At 34.0% G+C, this 8,812-nt stretch overlaps 3 protein-coding genes across 5 annotated transcripts; 2 read left to right on the top strand and 1 right to left on the bottom strand.

Annotated features, from left to right (window-relative positions):
* Positions 1-391: 391 nt before the first annotated feature.
* On the top strand, positions 392-2,704 carry LOC118033905 (RNA polymerase II transcriptional coactivator KELP). Its single transcript, XM_035039043.2, has 3 exons — positions 392-875; positions 991-1,096; positions 2,370-2,704. The coding sequence occupies exons 1-3, from the start codon at positions 606-608 to the stop codon at positions 2,462-2,464; spliced, it is 471 nt and encodes a 156-aa protein (XP_034894934.1). The 5' UTR covers positions 392-605; the 3' UTR covers positions 2,465-2,704.
* A 900-nt stretch (positions 2,705-3,604) lies between these two features.
* Positions 3,605-6,755, top strand: LOC118033907 (constitutive photomorphogenesis protein 10). Of its 3 annotated transcripts, XR_012170152.1 has the most exons (5): positions 3,605-3,970; positions 4,418-4,491; positions 5,246-5,405; positions 5,885-6,121; positions 6,616-6,755. XR_012170152.1 is itself a non-coding variant. In XM_073409966.1 (4 exons), the coding sequence occupies exons 1-4, from the start codon at positions 3,757-3,759 to the stop codon at positions 5,980-5,982; spliced, it is 546 nt and encodes a 181-aa protein (XP_073266067.1). In that variant the 5' UTR covers positions 3,605-3,756; the 3' UTR covers positions 5,983-6,216. The 3 variants fall into 3 exon arrangements, 2 of the variants coding, with proteins under 2 accessions (XP_073266067.1, XP_034894936.1); XM_073409966.1 differs by lacking the exon at positions 6,616-6,755 and having other exon boundaries at positions 5,885-6,216; XM_035039045.2 differs by lacking the exon at positions 6,616-6,755 and having other exon boundaries at positions 3,611-3,970; positions 5,258-5,405; positions 5,885-6,216.
* On the bottom strand, positions 6,697-8,097 carry LOC118033906 (probable protein phosphatase 2C 55). Its single transcript, XM_035039044.2, has 4 exons — positions 7,797-8,097; positions 7,315-7,645; positions 7,049-7,198; positions 6,697-6,832 (listed from the first exon to the last, which is right to left on the bottom strand). Exons 1-3 carry the CDS (start codon positions 7,892-7,894, stop codon positions 7,067-7,069), a joined length of 561 nt encoding a protein of 186 aa, XP_034894935.1. The 5' UTR covers positions 7,895-8,097; the 3' UTR covers positions 6,697-6,832; positions 7,049-7,066.
* Between the last annotated feature and the right edge of the window lie 715 nt (positions 8,098-8,812).

Below are 8,812 nucleotides of genomic sequence, written 5' to 3'. Positions count from 1 at the left end.
TTTATTTTTATTTGTTTTATTTAAGATAATTTTTAAAATTAAATTTTTTTATGATTTTATCACATTTAAGTTTTTTTTTCTATTATATTTGATCATCATTATTCTAATTGTTATTTTTTTTATTTTGATAAATTTTTTAAATTATTTTTTTTTTAATTTTATTTTTTAATATTAAAATGGTTTGAAATTGAGTTTATTTATTAAGTCTGAATATAAGATTTCATGAATTATAAATTTAAAAAATTAACTTGAGTTTATTTTTTTTAACTTTATTTTTTTAGTTTTACCATTAATATTTATTTAGTAGGACATTGAGCTTTATTATTATTTTAGTTGTTTTTTATAAAATTATTTTATATATTGTTTTATATTTAGAAAAACTTGACCAGACTTGCAGAGAAAAGAACACTATCTTGTACTTTCCAAATAATGCAAGTTAAAAACCGAAAGCACGAAACAGCTAACCCCTAATAATCACGCCCAATCACTAGTGTTAGAGAATCTATATCTGTCTATCTACCCTCCCTCCCACTGTGTTAGATTTTTATTTCCATCTAGTGTCAGAATACGAACCCCTAGAACCCTAAATAGAAAGGAAAGAAAACATGGAACCCAAACTCAGAATCCAAATCAAAGAAACAGTACGAGAAATCTTGGAAGAATCTGACATGGAAACTACAACTGAACATCAGATTCGTAGGTTAGCATCCAACAAACTTGACCTTGACCTTGATAAATCTGAGTACAAGACTTATGTCAGACACGTCGTTAATTCTTTCCTCGAAGAACAAAAGGCCAAACAAGAAGATGATGAAGAAGAAACAGGCAAGCAGGAGCAAGAGTATGATGATGAGGGAAATCTTGTCATTTGCAGGGTTAGTGCCAAGCCCTAAACCCTTCTCCCCACCCCCCACCTCTTTTTGGTCTTAGCGTTGGAAATCTTAATTTTGAGAATATTGAATGTTTCTTTTTTCTGCTTTTGATTGACAGTTGTCAGCTAAGAGAAAAGTGACAATACAGAATTTCAGAGGAGCAAATTTGGTGTCAATAAGGGAGTATTACTATGACGGTGGAGCAGAAAGACCTACTACTAAAGGTAGATTATTTATTAAATTGTGGATTTTTTTTTTCTTTCAAAATGTTATATGCTGCTTTGGTTTTTTTCTATTATTTTGTTTTAGTTTTGTGTTTTTCTATGTGGGTTTCTTGTATTGATGCAAAGATTGGTTTGTAACTCAAGTTGTGGGTTTGAAGGATTTTTTTAAAGTTAAATTGAAGTTTTTTGATGATCATCATAGTCACGACTGTCTGATTCTCCGAGTTTGGTGGATTAATCAGTGGTATATAATTGTACAGGCTGAGAGAAGTTATAAATTAAGATGTTGTTTATGGTTGTTTGGTTTTTCAATCCTTTTGCTTAAAGGATTATTTGGTTAATTTTGTGAGGGGCGGCCATTTTCTCTGGTTGAGTTGTGCGGTAGTCAATTTCAAATCTTGTTTTATCACTTGAGCAATCTGATTTTGAGCATCTTGACACAAGACTATTTTGAACCCCTCTTACAATATCTTTTATCCTTGTGTGATTTTCTTTCAACGGATCTTCTGGTGTTAGATTAATGTTTGATGCTTGCAGTCATTCCATTTGTGTGGTTTTGTATGATGGCTCATACAGTCATTCTGAGTAAGGGTATGGATATGCTTAGATTTTGATTTCGGTGTAGTGAAGTGCCCTGCATCCTGCTTTAAGGCAGTTACACAGTGTAGTGAAGTGTCCTGCATCCTGCTTTAGGGCAGTTACTCAATGCAGCGTGATTTTCCTGAGAGCTATAATTTCACCAAGGCCAATCTTCAGGAGATTACTATTCTTTTCATGTTCATCAAACATAGAGGCAATTCAGAAAATATGGGAATGACATTGAAATAAAACCGTATGGACTTGATAACATGCGTATTTCAGAATAAAAGGAAGAAGAATCCAAGAGCACAACTATGCATTATGAGTGTTTACTGGAATCCGTGCAAGGTTTTTTGCTTTTTATCTAAGAGCCAGTTTTATCATTAGTGTGTATTGAAAGTATTTCAGTTGGAAACACATAACTCATATTCATTCAAACTCCTGCAACTAAGATAAAATGTGTGACAAAATTGACAAATGTTGTTGAAGACTGTTACATTAAAGCCTTTTGATATTCTGCCTCGTTGGATTAGGGTCATTAGTCTCTTTTTATCTGTGCACACATGCGTGGACGCGTGTAAGTCAGGCCGTGTTGATTAACTCTTTTGTTTCTTTAAAGCATTAAGCCCAGTTGTGTTTCATGCTGCTAATATATGAAGGTTTTGCTTAACCTTTTCTTGTTCTCTCCTCTCAGGAATAAGCTTAAACGAGGAACAATGGTCGACCTTGAGGAAGAACATACCAGCAATTGAGAAAGCCGTGAAGGACATGCAGGATCGGGATATTTGAGAATGATTCTGCTGTCCGGGTTTTCAAATGCTCGGAGGTATCCTTGAAGAATTAACTGTCACCATGTTTTGTACTGTTTCTGAATATTAAGTTAAGACAGCCTGTTGTGGGCATCTTGAAATGCTTCCTGTCTTGCAAGATTTAACTGCTGCTATGGTCTGTGCCTGTACTTCTTGTCATATTACTGTAGACAGCTTGTTGTGAATCAATGTTACTCTACTGGCCTTGATATTTTCTCCAGTTTATGGAGTCGCCAAAATTGCCTTGATTCACTGGGAACTATTACTACTCTCTCTCCGGGCATCAAAGTCTACAGTCTACAGATTTATATCAAATTAATATGGAAATATCAGAAGAACATTTGTAAAACATTATATATATATATATATATATATATATATATATATATATATATTCTTGTAGACAAAACGCAAGATTTGACAAATGTCTCAGAGTTGTTTCAATAAAAAATTTATTCCATATTGCTCTTGCCAGTTATTTCATTATTGAATGTATTAATTTTCCTAGAATAATATTATTTTCACTTCATTAATTCATCAAATTAGCATTATCTTTTCTCTAAAGCAAAGTAGCCACATGATGCGTGAAATTGGTAAAAATAATAATTTTTTTATTTGAAATAATGAATTAACTTTTTAAAACATGTATGAATGTAAAAACATATTTTTCTAATTAAAACTACAATTATACTCTAATAATTGCTTCCGTTTCTTACAAACCTTTCCCTTATCAACCTACTGGTCGGCTGCCCATCCCATTTAGGTCACAATTAACGACTTGTCGGTTATCCATTACCTCTATGAAGTGTGAGGTTTCTTGGGGCATCTACAATCATGAAAGTTAAGTCAAATTATCGATATGATTTTTTTTTAATGTAAATATGGTTTTTTATATGCATTTCAATAAAAAAAATTCGTTTGAATAATTTATTTTTATTTTAATATATTTAATATTAATAATTTTTGTTTTTTAGAAAAAAATATTAAAAAAAATTCAATTAATAATTTTTTATTTTTTTTATAAATATATAGGAATGATTTTAAAAAAATCATTTTAGCTTTTTATTTAATTATCCTATTAGAGTTACAAAATTAAATAAAAAAAAATTGGCTCTTATTTTTCTCTTCCATTGTAGATGCTCTTATGGTTAAATGAATAGCAAGGTAACCAATTAACGACCTGTCGGGTTATTCATCGCCTCCCAAAATCCTCTGCACCGCTTCTCCATCCCTACACTCCCCTCTGTGAAGTGTCAGGTTTCTTGTCGTTAAATGAATAGCCAAGGAGGCATCTCAATGGCAGGAGGTGTAGGATCATCAGCAACAGCAACAAGTTCTTGGGTATCACCAACATCAGTTTCAACATCAGGGAAAAGAATACAACGAGAAATGACTGAACTTAACATGGACCCACCTCCTGATTGCTCTGCCGGACCCAAAGGTGATAATATTTACCATTGGATCTCCACCGTCATCGGGCCTCCAGGTTATTTCCTCTACTTCACACTACTTTTCTTGTCTTTTTGAGTAATGGGTTCTTTTTGCTTTTCTTGTTTTTTGTTCTTAATCTTTATAAAGTTCTCAACTTTAGTTTAACTGAGAATGTCTTGAGGATTATGCTTTTTGAAACTTCCATGCGTTATTGCTGCTGAGCTTAATTTAGATAAAGCTAGCTGTCATTTATGAAACTGTCTTTTTTATTTTCCTAGTAATTTGGATGTTGTTTGTTTGGATTATATATAAGTTTCAGCTTTTGGTTCTAGCAATGAAATTGGAGATTATAAGATTGAAGGTCTTATTTGATCATGTTCCTTATTAAACAGCCCTCTAGGATGTGGTAGCTTGTTTGTCATTATACTGGGGTTCGCTTTTGAGTTTTGCCTATTTTTCCATGTTAGGGTTTCATTCCTGTTATGCTTCATATCTTTTGTAGGAACGCCATACCAAGGTGGAATATTTTTCCTTGACCTAATGTTTCCAAGTGATTATCCATTCAAACCTCCAACGGTATGTGCATTTACATCCAATGAGTTGATTGCTATATATATATATATATATAACACATATCTGCTGAGTTTTTCATCTTAGACGTGAGATTATTGATTTTTGTGCTTGATGTACTTCTCGGTAAGCTTACTTGAAAGATTAGAATGAAATAGGAGTCAAAACTTTCAAACTTTTATGTTGAAGCTCAAGAGCATAAGGGTTCAATTTATAACTCTACCAAAGTAATAGGTGATGTTGGACCCCGTGGGCTGTGGCACCATTGTGATGCCTAGTTGGATTACAAAAAATAGCAGTCCTAGATCTTCTGTGTGCTCTTCTGTGATAATTATTGTGTCGATGGCCTGCATTTCTAGTTACATCAGAAGACAGCAAGTGAGAGAATTGAGGATGAAAGATGGAACATTTAAGAATTAAAAGGAACTCCCTTTCTGAAATGTAATTATAGCAGTTCAAAGGACCTTTGTATATAGTTTACATCCATGGATCTAACATAATGTTTTAAGCATCAAACATAGTTGTGACATTGCCAAGGTGTTGTTAATAACATAATGAATTATCCTCATAGATTTTAGGACCTTTGACTGCTAACTTATACATTTCCAACCATTCCATCATTAGTTGACTCTGAGCCATATCAAGGAAGATTGAAATATAAGCAGTAAGCACAACTGCGTGAAAGCATATTTTTGGTGATGGTGAAAGGAGTAAGGTGTTTTGATACTCCACTTTCTATGTTTTTTCTTTTATTTATAAGATTATTTTACAGGTAGTGTTCAAAACTCGTATCTACCATTGCAATGTTGATTCTGCTGGCAACCTTAGTTTGGACATCCTGAAGGATAGTTGGAGTCCAGCTCTTACAATTACTAAAGTGCTACTTGCAATCAGATCAATTTTCACTCACCCTGATCCTTGTAATTTTTCTTGCCTTCTTAATATTCTATAAATTCTTTGTTTTTTCTTTAGCTCGGGTTTCGTGGTAGATATTTGGGTTCTGGCCTTTACAACGACTGCTATTTTAATTGCAGGCTGATTGATTTTTACTTCCATATTATTTCTGAAAAATATGTATTTCTTTGTTCGATTTTGATGACCATAGGAGTTTTGTTGGTTGGCAATGGGAAACATTCTATATAATCTTGTGAAACCATGGTCATACCTTTTTGTCAAAGAAAAAAATTCCATGGGCCATAGTCTTGTTGAAATTCTTCACTTTCCGATTTCAATTACACTCTGATGAACACCCAACGGAAAACCAAGTTTTCAGGTTTTATATGTACAGTAAAAACCACGTGAAAACCATTTTTGCTATTTATATTTGGCATTCCAGAGGCCACCTTCATATTAAATATTCAGATGCTTTACTAACGTTTGGGTGTTCTCCTCACTGCAGACAATCCTCTTGTCCCTGGCATTGCCCACTTGTACTTGGCAGATAGAGCAAAACATGATGAACTAGCTGCAGAGTGGACACTGCGATTTGCCAAGTGAAACTCATTGAACGAATGAGCAGCCTTGCAAACAGAGTTTCTTTTCTACAAAACATACTTCGGCATCTTGTTCTGCAGTACAGCTTACTGGACAGTGGGGGTCAGAGCACCTCATTATTGGTTGAACTTAGAGTTGAAAGGTTTGTAAATCTCTTGTAAATGTGCCATACATTTTGCAAACTGCCCAAGGTTATTTAGATTCAAGGAATATCATTGTTAAAGGTTTTTCCCTTTCTCTCATGTGGCTCGGAATTCTGTGTATGCTGTGTTATATGAGATGTTCTCTGTGCGTTTATGCAATTGGTTGTGGGGAAGTTCTAGGGATCATGCCCCCAAAGTTGTCAATTAGGTCCAAATTGAGAATTTTCAATTTCAAATTGTGGTACTAGAAAAGTAAACGTTGGATTACCAAAAGGGGGTGTTCGAATGTTTTCTGCAGCATATTTTTTAGGTTTGCAGCATCTCTTTATTATCCCCCCCCCCCTACTTTCAAAGTTTCGGAAAAAAGATTTTCTAGCAAAATCACTGAATTTTAATTCAATTTTGATATAAAACTTTTATAACCTGTCGTCAACAATGCAAGAAACTATAACGGTAATGTCATCTTCTTTGCCTCCAACACTTGATTTTCCAGCTTCCAAAGAACCCTCTGTAAATGGAGTAAAAGCTTCTCTATCCATCGATGTGCAGTAAGCTTGTCCAGCCACTGCCCAAGCAACATCCTGTGGATCTGAGCCTCCCTCAATCATTGGCCTAACAAGCTCTTCTATTTGCCTTGGATACAAGTTATCAAACAGCCCATCAGTGCCAGCAACAATGACGTCCCCTGCTTCAACTGGAATCGTCGTCACCTGCACTTGTAGTGGTCTTCAATTAATATGTTATAAAACACCATTATAATGAGCCTATAAAGTCAATAAAGAAAAAAAATCAATAGAAATTTTGGTTCTTGTACTTCTAAAAGCTGAAAAAAATCCTTGGCAATTCAGGTTAACCTGCTACAAAATAAACCTAAAATGATACTAACAGATACAAATATAAATACAATTAATAGAAATTCACCGTACCTGTGCGCCACTAGGGGTTCAACTCCCGTCGTTATCTTGCAGCTGATAAGGGTAGTTGAAAGAATATTGCTGAATTGGTGATTTGTATACATCTCCACCCTTTCTAATCACCAAAAATCCACTATCTCCCATGTTCACTGTTGTCAAGCCCTGTGTGTGGAAAAATAAAAAGAAAAACGAAAGAAGGAAAGCGTATTACACTCCGAATATTCACATGTAATTTTATCATTAGGAATTTATGAGGTTCAAGGGGATAAACAACGTACTTCGTCTTGATCTAGTGTTAAAATGCATGCTGTGGAGGATCCTTTAACTTTGGTCTTTGAATAAGCAGCATCCAGAACTTTTCTGGGATCAACTTTGCTCTCTGGCTCGCCATTCACTACTGCATATTCAGCATTGCGCATGAGTTGTCTAGCATATTCTCCTGCATCAATGCCATGTTTGGACCAACCACCCACACCATCTGCCACACCAACTGTTTCCTTCTCTGCGCAAATAAAATGGGCATCATCGCCCTGTAGCGTCCCATGTTTTTCCATAGGAATATAGGATGATCCAGAGATCATTGTCAATTTTCTCTTCTTTGAACTAGTCCTATAGACAACGAAAGGGCAAAAATAAAATCGCAAGTCACCTGACTAAAATTATCGAGTTGTTAATGCGTGTGATGCATTTAGGGTTAGAGTGTCTACATGTCAGATAAAAACAAGAAGAGAAAAAAGAAGTAAAAAGGCCTGTCACATACCCATGATCAGTAGTGGTATTTTGTTCTTCGCCTTTCATTGTCAAGGCGGCCATATCGTTGCTAAGGAAGCCACTTATTGCTAGAACATGGCAATACATAGAAAGAAAAGATGGTAAGAGTTTGCTCTACAAGACCCAAAATAAACAAAAGGATGAAAATCCCGGGCTATGTAGCAGTAGCTTGTTCGTTCCGAGTCCACTTGGAACTTAAATAGGAACAAACAAACAAAATCCTTATCTGATATGGATCAAGGGTTTAGCTGGTTAATAGGTGGATTTGTTACTCAATTTTTCAATTTAATCTTTAATAAATTCTTATTTTCTTTCTTTCCAAACCCACAAAACCAAGTGGGTTTCTCAAGAACTCAAGTTGAGGGCCCCATCTCAAAGAAAGAAAGAAAGGAAAAAACTTGTTCTTGTTTGGCCTTGTAGGCTTCTGCCGCATGGCTCCATACAAGCAAAAGAAAGAAAATCTACAGGGTTAAATGTAAAGAAAGAAAACTCCAAAAAGGGTTAGTTTGGTCAATCTATAAAATTCTGGAATCGGAATAACAACAAAAACTACAATTATAAATCACTAAAAAAAAAAAAAAAAAAAAAAAAAAACATCATAGCTCCTCTCACATGTCATTATGGATTAAACCATTGCTTTTTTTTTTTTTTTGTTATTTGAAGTTTTTCACTTTGATCTTTGAAGTTTTTTTTCCCCGTTATTAACAATTTTTTTTTAATTTAAAAATTAAGTTTAATAATTTTTTTAATTTATTCTCTTTAAAATTATTACAATATTAAAATTTATCATAACATTATGTTGATGTTTGATTTAAAAACATAATCAATTTTATTGGTTGTAACAAAATAAAAATAATAGACTAAAATTAATAATGAAAAAAAAAATACATGTCATCTATAATTGAGGTCAAGTGTGTGGGTTGGCAGGCCCACATATATAGGGCTTTTTTTCTATTGCTAGAATACGAACCTATCTTTTTTGCCTAAGCACATGACCCTTTTATG

The sequence above is a fragment of the Populus alba genome, chromosome 1, assembly GCF_005239225.2.
Source record: "Populus alba chromosome 1, ASM523922v2, whole genome shotgun sequence".
NCBI classification, from domain to species: Eukaryota; Viridiplantae; Streptophyta; class Magnoliopsida; order Malpighiales; family Salicaceae; genus Populus; species Populus alba.
The sequence above is the reverse complement of the archived record's forward strand: the minus strand, read 5'-3'. Positions and strand labels throughout refer to the sequence as shown.

Excerpts from the sequence above, each read along its gene's own strand:
- LOC118033905 (XM_035039043.2), top strand. The coding sequence starts at position 606 with ATGGAACCCAAACTCAGAATCCAAATCAAAGAAACAGTACGAGAAATC. Across the intron at positions 876-990 it reads GAAATCTTGTCATTTGCAGG|TTGTCAGCTAAGAGAAAAGT; the intron begins GTTAGTGCCAAG and ends TTTGATTGACAG. Across the intron at positions 1,097-2,369 it reads AGAAAGACCTACTACTAAAG|GAATAAGCTTAAACGAGGAA; the intron begins GTAGATTATTTA and ends CTCTCCTCTCAG.
- LOC118033907 (XM_073409966.1), top strand. The coding sequence starts at position 3,757 with ATGAATAGCCAAGGAGGCATCTCAATGGCAGGAGGTGTAGGATCATCA. Across the intron at positions 4,492-5,245 it reads ATCCATTCAAACCTCCAACG|ATTATTTTACAGGTAGTGTT; the intron begins GTATGTGCATTT and ends TTTATTTATAAG. Across the intron at positions 5,406-5,884 it reads TTTCACTCACCCTGATCCTT|ACAATCCTCTTGTCCCTGGC; the intron begins GTAATTTTTCTT and ends TCCTCACTGCAG.
- LOC118033906 (XM_035039044.2), bottom strand. The coding sequence starts at position 7,894 with ATGTATTGCCATGTTCTAGCAATAAGTGGCTTCCTTAGCAACGATATG. Across the intron at positions 7,646-7,796 it reads AATACCACTACTGATCATGG|GACTAGTTCAAAGAAGAGAA; the intron begins GTATGTGACAGG and ends CGTTGTCTATAG. Across the intron at positions 7,199-7,314 it reads TAACACTAGATCAAGACGAA|GGCTTGACAACAGTGAACAT; the intron begins GTACGTTGTTTA and ends TTCCACACACAG.